Raw genomic sequence first — 13,163 nt, 5'->3', positions numbered from 1 at the left:
TGGGCATAAATGTATGAGCCGGGCAGGGGTCCTAACATTTAAAGTTTACTAAATGGGCACAGGCAGGGATAACAATTTCCCCTTTCTCTCTTTCCATCCCAAAACATCTTTATCTAATCAACCTGAGCTCTGTCTTTATCTCTTTGTTACCCACTTTTCTCCCTTTGCTCTCACCCACCAGTTGTATCAACAAACACACTCACAGGCCAACCAAGGAAAAAATATGTTTAAAGTATCTCTCGTTGCAGTCTGTCAGCTATTTCTTCCTTCTTTTCTACTTTTTGTACAAACTTCCTTATACCAACTTGGGTTTATTAGCTTATGTAAACTTTCTCAAACTTTTCCTTATTCGTGTTGTACCCTAATTTTTTATCCACCACAAGCTTCTCTTCTTGTTGTCCTTACCTCCCTCCATCCCTCTCATTTTCTCTCGGACCAGCTTTCTATTTTATGTGTCATAAAACTACTAATGTGAGCTGTCAGAAGCCAAACATAAGTCCCCCTTAAATCACAGATGCCTCGTAAAGCTCTTTAGTCTCTCTTTAAATCTCCCTGCTGGTACAGATGTAATTGGTAACCTTTTCTGTCTCATTTATGTCAACTACATGTGTTTCTGATTGACACGTGGAGGCAGGAGTGAAGATGTGGATCTGATTGGGAAGGAAAGAAAGCAAAGAGGAAATGCAGTACATATGGATGGAGAGAAAGGTTGTGACCTTCTTCCTGCCTCTCTCCTATTAAATCTCATCTTTTTTTAACTGCTGCATATTTGGTTTGATCCTCCTGAGAAAGTAGCCCACAGTGCAAGCTCTATCATTCTGTTTGTTTCAACAGAATGCTAAAAAACTAACAAAACAAAAAGCCACACAGACTAAATAAAACTGGACACTGTCTTGATCGGCAGTGGTGAGCAGACTTATTATAGCAATCAACTGTACACATTTTCAACAGCATTTATAACATGGAAAACAATTTAATTCAAATTTAAATAAATATTGATATGCCCCTGAAATGAAGAAAAAAAAGTTTTCTATGCACTGCTGCAGGCCTGTTTTTTTACTTTGTCTGAAATGCTTTGTTTCAGTTCCTGTCTCTTTAAGGCCCGCCTCTGAAAAGTTAACTCAGTTCTGATCGATCAAGGCCGTCGTTTATTTTACTAATATGGATAGATGGAATTGGAGTGGTTGTATTAGGCTGCATAGAAAAGTTTTCTTTTTTGTTTGTTTGTTGTCTGTCGGCTGGACATGAACTGCTAATCATGGACAAGATCTACCTGATGTATACAGGCATGTTAGCATAAAACAGGTTTCTATTTAAATAACTTTCTGTTGCTCTTCACCCTGACTAATGTAAGTGGAAGGATTCAACACTGAGGAGGGATAAGGTAAGTGACTGCGTGAGGAAGAGGCTGGCGGCAGCGTAGTGTCAGGTTTTTAGTGTAATTTTTCTTAGCTTAAATCTACGGAAGCCAAGAGGGGCCACTATTGGTTATTGTTCTTTTTTTAATCGTTATCTTGAGATAATGAGTTAATTTTCTTGCTATCTTGAGATATCGAGAATCGTTATCTCAAGGTAATAAGATGATTAAGGAGTGCTGGAAAGTGGGTGACATCTGATTTCAATGATCAAAACAGACCCCATGACAACTGATGGGAGGGTGTACATGTGTATTTATGTAAATGAGTAATTAGTAAAAACTTAACGGACATGTCGCAATATCAGCCTTTGTCAGACTTGATAGAAGTAAAATCAAACATAGTGATTAGTGATGGATATTGCTCAGTCTGACGTCAGCTTGCGTCCATTGCTTTACTTATGCATCCCAGTAAAGAACAGCTTCCCTGTGAACTCCGACAGCCCTGCAGAGCTTCTTCAGAGCCAGACTGCTGCATCCACAGCATGAAGGAGTGCGATTCTCTCAGTAGACCACAAACACACTCAATAAAATCCAATATAATTTATTATTGTACATACTTAAGAAATCTTATTTTTATAAATCTTATATTAACTATCAGTGGGTTTCTGGGGGGATCTGTATGGAGTTTTCATGTTCTTCCCATGTACTCATGGGTTCTCTTAGGCTTCCTCCCACAGTCCAAAGACATGCATGTTAGGATGATTTGAGTCTCTAAATTCTCGCTAAGGGTGACTGTGAGTCTGACTGAATGTTTGTCTCTCTGTGTTGGTTCTGTGATGGACCAGGATCAGCTCCAGCCCCTTCACAACTCTGCATTTGAATAAATCGTTATCTCAAGAAAACAAACTTGTTTTCTGGAGACAACGAGATAAATCATCAAGTTATCATGGGAAAACAGTATTTAAAAAAACATGCGAGCCTGGCTGCTGTCAGCTTTCAAAAATAAGTAAATAGCCCCTTTTTCTTCCTACGTTTGCCTGCAGACAAGCTTCTATGTTATTTCTTTTTAAAACAATGTTCCTAAAAACAGTAAATCACAGCAGAACTTGTGTTCACTCATATACTAAGTGTTGGTATTAAAATGAGTCTTGCTGGATTAAAACATTACTGCATCTGTAGTTTTTACATTTCTGTGTAAATTTTGACCTGTTAAGCCCTGAGAATAATTTCAGTAAAATGCCCCAAAAGATATACCCAAAGCAAATGAAGATTTTCTCTACAATAAAGAGGTTCATATGCATCTTCTTGGTGTCTAGAATATCTAGGGACCTCAGAGAATGCCTTCCCAGGGTAAAAAAAAATAGTCTGTTACTGTGACTGAGTATACTGCATTGAAACTTGAGAATTCCTATTGTATTTTATGGGCCATAACACATAACACATATTAGCAGTGATTTCCTGCACACAGATGCCACTGTTTGCCTTCAACAACAAAATAATTCCTAAACATTAATGTTTGCACTTGTTTTGTGAACATTAAGGTTTCAAATTTGTGCAAAAGTCGAATATAAACACTGTTTGTTATTATTATTTTTTTTAATAATAGGTTATTACGTCTGTAATTTTTCAAGCTCTCACCAGTCCGGCTTTAAGGGTAAAAAAATAAAAAAGGCAGGCACAGAATATTGATTTGAACATTTCGGAGCTCCTTGCGAGAAGCCTTTTTACCCCTGGAAAGAGACAGACAGACATGTTGTTTCTCTTTGTTTTTAGTTTGTATATTTAAAGTAGGAGTACAGTACTTTACACTGGCTCCCAGTTAATCACATAATAGATTTTAAAACCCTACTGATAGTTTACAAATCCCAGAAAGGTTTAGGTCCAGAATTAATCAGTCATACGTTCAGGGAACATTAACCTAGCAGGGCTCTTAGACTCCAGACCAGAGTCCAGACTAAACATAGAGAAGCAGCTTTACTTGTTATGCTGCAAAAAAATAAAGTAAACCGCTAAAGATTCAACTTTCCCCAAATGTAGACACTTTTTAATCCAAATTAAAAACATTTTTTTTCTGATGAGCCTTTGCATGAAATGTTATTAATTTCTTTTCACTTAACTAGACTTTTGCTTGCTTTTAATTGTTTTGATTTAATTTAGTTACTATACATTATTTTATTAGGATTTTTTGCACACTCTTTCAGTTATGTGTTAAAATGATTTTGTTTCTCTCTATGTTCTCTTATGTACTTTTTAAGGCTTCCTCTGCACCCCGCCTTAATGCTCTTAGGCCCTGATCTATTAACGCTTTGCGTGTACTAAAACAGGTGCAGACGGCTTTGCTCCGCTAAAATTGGCCCAAGCTTATCTATCAAAGCCGCAAACATGGAACTGCGTCAGTTATCCTGGCAAAACTGCGCCGCTCTCCACTTTGCGTTTCTGAAGCTACTGCATATGCATTATGGGCGTTCCGGCCAGAAAGTGCACATTAGTGGGAGGAGACTATGCAAATAAATCTGGTTTGCGCAGCAGTGGGATTCATGTAGCCCGCAAATAGTTTGCGGTGTTTATGTTTGCTCTAAAAATAGCGTTTCTGAAAAGCAGGTGCTAATTGGCACAACAGTATACGCGCAATGGCTGCAGTAATAATTTTAAGGAGATGGCACAGACACCATGAAAGGCGACTAAGATAATGCATTTTTTTCTATTATAGTAATATATTTAGAATGCCAGAGAAGAGGATTGTGGAGACGATCCAGCGTTGCAATATTAGAATTGCTGGATAAGTTTAAAGACTTTATCATGCCTGTCTTTTATTATTATTATTATTATTATTATTATTATTATTATTATTATTATTATTTCTTTATAGCTTTTAAACCTTTATTATTTCTTATTTGTTCCTTGCATGTTTTTATATGTACAATACCTTGGTTCCTAAAGGTTGTTGTTAGTGTGCCTTATAAATAAATTGAACTTGAATATGAAACTATATTGCAGCATTTCTTGTGACATTTAGATTTTTTTCCTCGACTTCCGCAATATTTTTATTTGTCTCCTTTATTTGTCTCAACTTCTATCGGATAGAAGTTAATTTTGCGTTTGCGGTTTCCTTGCTCTCCAGAACCTTACATGACAGAGCAAACAGCGCCGCTAAATCCTCATTTAAATACTGCTGTTTGCTCCGCAAATGATAACAGGAGCAGTCTTAATAGATCAGGCGCTAATCGTAGAAACATAACCAGAGCAAAACTGCACAGCAAATGTTAAATAGCGCAGCAGTTTTGCCCTCGTCATAACTCAGCCCCTTAGTGTTTTATATAAACACCTTGAAGTGTCTTGTGCATGAAATGTGCTATACAAATAAATTTGCCTTACCTTACAAAGGGTCCAACTTATACCAGATAATATTATTAAGAAAGATGTGGGGATGGGCCATCTTTTAACAGTTAATGTAAATTATTACCTTTCAGGGTCAGAATTTGGTTTGAGGTTAAAATAAGGTTAATTTTATTCAAGTGGCAGTTTTGTTTTGTCAGTGTAATGGTTTTGTGGTTTAACTTGTACACTTTCTGTATGTGTGTAAATTTAGGCTCCATATGGAAACCACAGCAACCACAGTGCACATTTAAAGTGAGACAAAAGACAGATGTGTTTTCTTTGCGGGTCTAATTATTTCCTAATGACCTCTTAGCTTGTCACCTTATGAAGGGCCAAGCAGAGAAGCACCACCCTCACCCTCCAAAAACATCTGAAACATTAACACACTGTTTTTGGGTCATTCAGTCTGCGTTTCTCTCTGTAACTCAATCTTTCACTTGCACACACATAAACAGGCACAATAAAGGGGAGTCTGGGTGAGCAGAGGCTTTGGATAAAGAAATATCCATCCAGTGCAGTCCATATCTAAACACAGTAGATGTTGACACACCCCGTTTTTCACATAACAAATTACTTAATTCTCCATGCTACAGACTGATAGCTTTTAGAAGGAAGCAGCCGGAGCAGACACACACACACACGCACACACACACGCACACACACTATGGTCCACTATACCTTCCTGTGTGGGGTGGTGTGTTGTGTCATGGCCATGGAGAAGCTGTGAGATCCTTTAAGCTGTGTCTTCTCCCAAAGAGAAGCCAGTCTTTGGACATATGTGTCTGTGGTGCACAGAGGGATGCTGGATTTACTCTGTTCAAAAGAGAGACCAATTAAAACAAGCAGATAACAAAACAGAAAAAAAATGTCTGGACAGAGATAAGTATGGGATAAAGAGAGGAAATGTGTGGGGCAAGGGAGAGAACAAAACATCTGGCAAAAAAGATAGAATTGGGCAACAAATTTAAGGAAAATGTGAGGCCATACAGTGATGTAATCAATGCAAAGTGGTTGTGAGTAAGCTAATTTAAGATTAGATTAAACACAACCAGAGTGGTAATCAAATGGGGCACCACAAGGTGCACAATAGGAATGATAAGCTATAGCCTTAATACTTTGGTCTCAGTTGGCTGGTTGCTTCTAGATGAAACAAGTAAGGGCTAATTCTGTGATCAGATCCATTTTTACCATTCCATCCTTTCCCGTTGGCTCAGACAGGGACAAAAATACAAATTTTGTTTCACCTACCAGTGGCAGATTACCTGAGAAAACTGATCTGCCTAAAATATTTATACCTAAAATAAAATTTCTGGCTTTATAATCCTTTGTTGGTTGATCAGAAGTGCTTTGTAGCTGGATATTCAGGTGCACCTGTAGATGTAGCAGCATGATGTGAATCCACAGATGAGGCTGTCGACTGGTAAGGTTGAAACAGGACTTGGCGTACAGGCAGTAGTGGCCCTTCAAAGGGCAGGAGAATGAGAGCTTGGCGACACACCCTCGATTTGAATCTGTTATACATAGACACACAACAGACAATGATAAAATAAAAGCACTGAGCAGATGCTTTATCTCTGTGTGTTTGACTTGTGTAATCTTGGGAACATAGTTATTCAAAACAAACAAGCACCGTGCCTATCATCATTATAAGTAAATGCCTACTCTTCCCAACACTGCCTCCTGCAACCCTCCAGGAGAGGGGCAAATAGCTCTGTACCACATGAAATTAATGTTCTCCATCAGGGTCATGATTCAATAAACTGACTGGGGAAGCTTTTTGGTATTTCTTTTAGCTTAACAACAACCATGTAAATGTTCATTTCAGCAAAACAAATGATGTAGCAGTTGTTGCAACTTAAAACAGCTTTTTTTGTTTTTTTTGTTTGCGGAAAAAGTCAAAACTAATCTTGTTGCTTTTAGCAAAAGCTGTCAAAACCCTGATATACCCCTTTCCAGTCAGGTTCCCTGAATGATCAACTGCTCTAGGGTGTCTTTTTTTCCTGTTAGAAGTAGAAAGCCTTGAGGCACAATGTTTAACTGGTTACAAGAATGGAAATGTAAAGAATCTGACAATGAAGGATCCCACCCAAGAAAACCACTAGCACCCTACTCAAGATAAACTTTAAAGAGCTCCCAGCAGGGAAGGGTGTGTCTGTTGTAGCATCAACAAGAAGCACGTGGATGCTGTGAATCTTTTGTGTCTCCTGGTGCATGTGCACTTGTGTCAGTGTTTGGATTAAGCACTCGAGAGCGCTCTTCTGTGTAATCCTCGTCGTGTGAGATGAAGGGTCGTCGGCTCATGAGAAGGTCAGCCAACAGCCTGATGAGTTGATCCAGCTGGGATCACCTGTGACATCATGTGCTGTAAGTCCCGGAGGTCGATCTGCATAAGAGACTTGATAGTGAGGGAGCTAATGTATGGGAGGAGTGGAGCATGTGCTTGTGTTTTACAACTATTTAGTATGTTTACATATATTTTCTGATTCCATAATTTAGGCAGAGGCCGAAAGAGGAGTTTGTTATTTTTATCTTATTTCCTGTTAATAGCATGTGTCTATACAGTGGGTGTGTGAGGTTGCAATTTGACTGCTGGCTGCTTTTAGATAAAATGACACTAAGGTCAAAGGTGAAGCGATAACAACAACTCCAGTCAATCAAGATATCATCACCTCCTTTTAGAGTGGTTACCTGTGTGTGTTAGACAGAGAATGAGAGTTTGCCTGCTTTTGATATGTTTAAAAAGAATGAAACATTATCTCATGGCTTACTGCTGCAAAGGCTCAAACAAATCACACACAGAGGAATATAATGTAATATAATATAATTGGATTGGCAAGTTGGCATTGATCCATATTGTTGAATTTGTGGGTTTGAACTTCCTCTGTAGGTGTGTACACTCCCACAGTTTTTTCTAAATCTACTTACCTTGTTAAGTGTGAATTTATTTGTTAATATATATATATTGTTTTAAGACTGAAAGCACAATTTTTGTATAAAATTTAAGAGGGGTAATGATTAGCCCTGCTAAATGATACCAATGAAGGTTCAATTTAAGTGGAGCAAATCAAATAAAAAATTGAAAATGAACTGAAATAATCTGACTTGAACGAATAGCAAAATATTTAAATTGGATTACAAAGCTTGAAAAGTTGGATCAGATTAGTGTGAGGCGTAAACGGTTTTACATTTCCCTTGTTTTTTTTTTAATTTTTTTTACACATGAACTGCTTGAACCCTTGTTTCTAGTGTGTGTGCATTGCTGGAACATGCATGCTCACCAAACTGCTTCCATATTTTCATGTCCTTCCTAAATGCATGCTATGTGTGCACTACCTTCATCTGTTTCAACTTAGTGGTATAGACTGTGCTCATGTCACTCATTTCTTTCTGGATGTCTGTTTTTCCATATGTCAGTTTAGATCCCTCCACTTCCAGCAGACCTTTCCCCCGGCTCTATACCTAGCTGCATCAGCTCTCCTAATCAACTTGGTTGTAGTTATACCCCACACTGATTCAATAAACAGCCACTGCAAGACTTTCTTTGGTCTCATATACACTTGGCTGATCAGATCACCTTGAGGCACAGGTGCAAATGCACTGAAATCACAGCATATTTATGTATATACAAGAACCACATTGACGGCTTCACTGAAGGACCAGCTACTCCTTTGACACACCTCTATGCAAATGGCAGTTTCTCATATTATCCTTTCTTTCTGGTTCAATGTAAAAATGATTTTATGTAAAGCAAATACACTGGACACATTACTCACAGAAAACCCCTACATCACACGTGTGTTGACACACAGTGAAAAAACAGCTGATTGTGCTGCATCAAAGCTACAGAGGGGAACATTTTTTAGTTTTATGTAGTACATACGTATTACTGGCAGTAAAGTTCTTGCTTACAGTGAGTCGGACTGCATCGTGTGTGTCTGCTAAGGACCCATGTGAAGACACTTTGCAACACACTTGCAAAGATTAAGTGTTCTCCAAATGTTTGGATTCTGTTACCATTTGTGTGTTTCAACTTAATGTCAAGGGCCACTAAAAAAAACACTTCTCATTTAGTGAGGATTCATTTACTTTCTATACCTACTATTCCAGTTCAGGCTTGCGAGGGACCTGGAGCCTATCCCAGCAGTTAGCAAACAAAAGGCAGCATACACCCTGGACAGGTTGCCAGTCTATCGCAGGGCCAACACAACCACTCACACTCACTACTAGGGAGAATTTTGTGTGGATTAATGGAGCATATTCTGGATTATTTGGGATACTGTCAGTTCACCACCATAACCAGAATGTTGCTGTTTTGGACAGAGATTCAGACAGTGCCAAATTACAAAAGGTGGTGCCAAACAGACGAAAAGATTCCACAGGAGCATCACGTGAACCTCATTACCACCCGAGCTGGTGATACTTAGTGACTGCACACAGCTCTTGGCACTCAAATAGCCAGGGATAGAGCACACAGAACAAGGTGCCTGACCAGACAGGACAAAAACTTGGAGAGGACCCAAAATGGCAATAGATATTCAAGAGCTGTATCTAATAGGCCGGGGAGATTATCATATGCATATGTTCTCGAGACAGGATTTATCATAATCAGTACATGCATGATTTCAATCAAATTACACCCCCCGTGTGAAAAATAAATCAATGTCTACTTGAGACTTAAGCACTACCACTCAGCCATCTACTGACTGTTGCATAAAGCTGTATTTGTGTGTAAAAGAGACAAAGTGGCATGGAGAGGGGGGAGAAGAATGTGTATTCATAACACACCATTAATCAAACCTAGCCAACACATTTGACTGTAATCTTGGCTCCATTGCGTCTCTCTGTAGACTCGACTTTTCTACCAGGGTTATAATATGTTATTGCATCTGAGTAACACTGTTAATTTCTCTCAGAAAAAGCATGTTCATGTTACCTTCTATCAGACACTGCTCTGGTATTGGGATCTGCTGCACCATCTCTTTCCAGAATTCTCTGATCTTCTCCATATTGTCTCTTAAATGGATGAAAAGTCTGTCGGCCTCTTCCTGCTCTTCTTTCCCTTTGTTCGTCTCTTCACTTTGACAGTCCTCAGCATCTTTGTCTCCTGCGATTAGTGGAGCAGTGACAGTTAGGGAGTTGTCACCTGCCAGTTTCCTCTCAGCAGGTAATACTTCCTGGTTTTCTGAGTGCAGGTTAGGCAAAGTACTGCAAAAGGCATCGTCTGGGCTTGGCTCTGCTCCTTCACCATCCTCCCCAGTGTCGGAGTTTATGGAGCGTGATCGCACAACATGAAGAGCCAGGCTCTTTGACCTAGAGGAGACCATGAAATAAAAGCAGTGCTGCAGAATCACAGATTTAATTTCTTAAAAATAAATTTTTTCCCCTTACTGAACATCAAGATTTGCAATGCATTTCTTCAGGCTTTGATTGGAGTTTCTAAAAAGGTGCCACATGACTAAATTTTCTGTTAATTTATGTATAACTCCAGCTTTGTCAAATAGAGAAAGACAAAGGGAGTGTGTGTGTGTTTTTTTTTAACTGATTGCTACATCTTCATAGTCTTCACACACAAACTGTGTTTTTAACTAGTGTCTACGCACCCAGTGTACAAGGGTTGCAACCCAAAAACCTCCTAAACACAGCAAAATAAGGAAAAAAAAGAAAAGAAATACAAAGGCCTGAGTCTTCAAATAAATGTGGTGTCACACACTTCGCTGGTTGCACATTAAACCACTTTTCTTGGAGGAAATGGTAGAGTTCAACTAAACCTGTTTGTTTTTATTTATGTATTTATTTATTTTTTCTGGACAAGGGCAACATGCTGACTTTTGAAATGCAGTTCCTACACCTAAGTGTTAGTCTGTTTTATTTATCTCACAACTGCCTTGGGTCTGTATTTGGGGTCCTGTTTTAAAGTCCAGCTGACTGATTATGGTGCTTGTTGCATCTCAACTGACCTGTTGAACCTCATCTCACGTCTCTCCTCCCTGACGGCTTGGTTCAGACTGTAGCGTCGCTGAGGAGCCGGGGAATCTTCCACCACTTCCTCCTCCTCTCCTAACTCCCCCATTTTCTCCTCAAAGCTCTTCACTTTTAGCCGCTGGTCTGAAGCTCCTATTCCTCCTCTACCTGCTGGAAGAGATGTGCGAGGAGATGAACAGGCTTCATCCACCCTGTAAAACAGACACCAACAGAAGGTTACAACGGGGGGTGTCTCTTTCACCCTTTCTGCTTATCTTTTACACTGTCATAATGATTGGCTCAATTTCTGTCTCTTTATTCCCTCTTTATATTTCTGCCCTGTACTGCTATATCCACATATTATATTCCACATGTTTGCTGAAAGAGAACTTTTAAATCCTCCATTTTTTTATCTTCAGCCCCCACCGTCCCCTGTTTTTTCACTTAAAAACCACCCTGCCTCCCTCAGTCTTTCTTCCAGATCACCCCAAGCAAAGTCTTTGGAAGCCTTCAGTCCAGCACATAATGTTCTTATTGAAAGGAGGACTATGACTGTTATTTCCACAGTGCCGCCAGAAGAATCTCAGTCAATGTGGGCCTATCAACATGCAGACACATCTGCACAAACTCGGAGAAACACATGCACATGATGTCCTCCATTAGTTGTAAACATAGCACTTATGAAAAATGAGACTGGAAGATAAAATCAGGAGGAAATTCTTTTAATGTAATTAATTATTCAGGGCACGTTAGTTACTTGTTATATTTACTCACCTGAGGTTGAATGATTTTAAGTACACAGGCATAACCCATTTACACATACATACTCTCTCTCATACCACTTTTGACAACCTCACCTTCATTTAGAAACAAACTATAAGCACATATTCTGCAGTGCTGTAGCAGTATTTCCAATTTCTTTAGTTTATTTAGATCAGCTGTTGAAAGCTTGCTGCCTGTATAATTATCAAAACGTGTCCACTGGAAGCTATCCATCATGAACCACTTTCAGAGGAGGTTTTCTGTTTCGTCTGTTTTCTTGCACAGTGCTAGTACTGTATTTAAGACACAACTACTACAATGGAAACTCAGTTCATATTGACAGTAGATAAAAACGGCCTTAGTCCTTTCCAGAGAACCATTCTGCAGAGCTTTAAAGGTCCCATATTATACATTTTTTCAACAATTTCATATGGGTATCAGAGGTCCAACAACATTGTTTTCAAAGTGTATTACCCCAAATTCAGCCTTGGTCCTTAAGTGCAGCCATTCAAAAAGGTGAGGTCTGAGAACTTTAAATGTTCATGAGTGGTGCCTGTCCACGCCCCTCTCTAGGAGAGGATCCGGCTTTTGCTGGTGCCAGCTCTGTGATTTTAGAGGACAGGCTCAGCTAGCTAGAGGGGTCGGGTCAATGGCAATATCCACTACCGGGGACAGTGATTATTTCCTTTGTCAGGCCACAAAGGGGAAGCACACATTCACTAAAAAGTGTAGCAAACAAGTGATAGAGGTGACAGAATTTCCTCATTTTGGGGCCTCATTCACAGGCTTTTATTGTCTTACATTGTCTTTCCAGCCAATCCTTCCTTACCACCACAGATAAGCATGCAGCTCGACTCTATCATGCTTGTGCCTACGTCTTCTACCAGGAATCTTGGTGTCATGATAGACAACCTGCTGACCTTTAAGAACCATGTTGCCTCGGTTGCTCGATCTTGCTGATTTGCTCTTTACAACATCAAGAGGATCAGACCCTACCTGACTGAACACACCAGCTCCTGGTCCAGGCTCTGGTCATTTCACGCATTGACTACTGCAACTCCTCACTGGCTGGCCTGCCTGCACGTTCAGTTAAACCTCTGCAGATGATCCAGAATGCAGCAACATGTCTGGTCTTCAACCAGCCCAAAAAAGCTCATGTCACTCCGCTGCTAATCGCTGTCCACTGGCTTCCAGTTGCAGCAAATTCAAAGCTCTGCTTCTGGCTTACAAAACAATAACCCAAACGGACTCACATCAGTCTGACTACCACTTAATTATGATGTCCCATCTTGTTTGAATTCTTGCTTGTGTTGTTCTTACTCTCAAATGTAAGGCGCTTTTGGATAAAAGCGTCTGCTAAATGATTGTAGAATAGAATAGGCTATGAGGACACATATGACTCTTAGAAAACCTTTAGAAAGTAAATTTAGCTTGATATGGACCCATCCATCCATCCATCCATTATCTTGACCGCTTATTCCATTACGGGTCGCGGGTGAGCTGGAGCCTATCCCAGCATTTTAGCAGGTGAGAGGCAGGGTACACCCTGGACAGGTCACCAGTCTGTCACAGGGCCAACAAAGACAGACAAACAACCATTCACACTCACACTCTCTCCTACGGAGAATTTAGAATAACCAATTAACCTCCCTATGGGAGGAAGCCGGAGTACCCGGAGAGAACCCACGCATACACGGGGAGAACA

General features: G+C 39.8%; 1 protein-coding gene across 2 annotated transcripts in view; it reads right to left on the bottom strand.

Annotated features, from left to right (window-relative positions):
- Window positions 1-13,163, bottom strand: part of veph1 (ventricular zone expressed PH domain-containing 1) — a 64,476-nt gene that overhangs the window by 14,757 nt on the left and 36,556 nt on the right. Inside the window, exons 7-10 of one of the 2 annotated variants that reach the window (XM_041995437.1) lie at window positions 10,693-10,908; window positions 9,669-10,045; window positions 6,107-6,246; window positions 5,414-5,548 (exon numbers count right to left, since the gene is read on the bottom strand). In XM_041995437.1, coding sequence (XP_041851371.1) covers window positions 5,414-5,548; window positions 6,107-6,246; window positions 9,669-10,045; window positions 10,693-10,908 — 868 coding nt within the window. The remainder of the gene's footprint in view (window positions 1-5,413; window positions 5,549-6,106; window positions 6,247-9,668; window positions 10,046-10,692; window positions 10,909-13,163) is intronic. The other variant, XM_041995438.1, reaches the window with a different exon arrangement.

Source organism: Melanotaenia boesemani, chromosome 9 (assembly GCF_017639745.1).
Source record: "Melanotaenia boesemani isolate fMelBoe1 chromosome 9, fMelBoe1.pri, whole genome shotgun sequence".
Classification (NCBI taxonomy): Eukaryota; Metazoa; Chordata; class Actinopteri; order Atheriniformes; family Melanotaeniidae; genus Melanotaenia; species Melanotaenia boesemani.
Note: the sequence above shows the minus strand (reverse complement) of the source record. Positions and strands in the feature narration are given on the sequence as shown.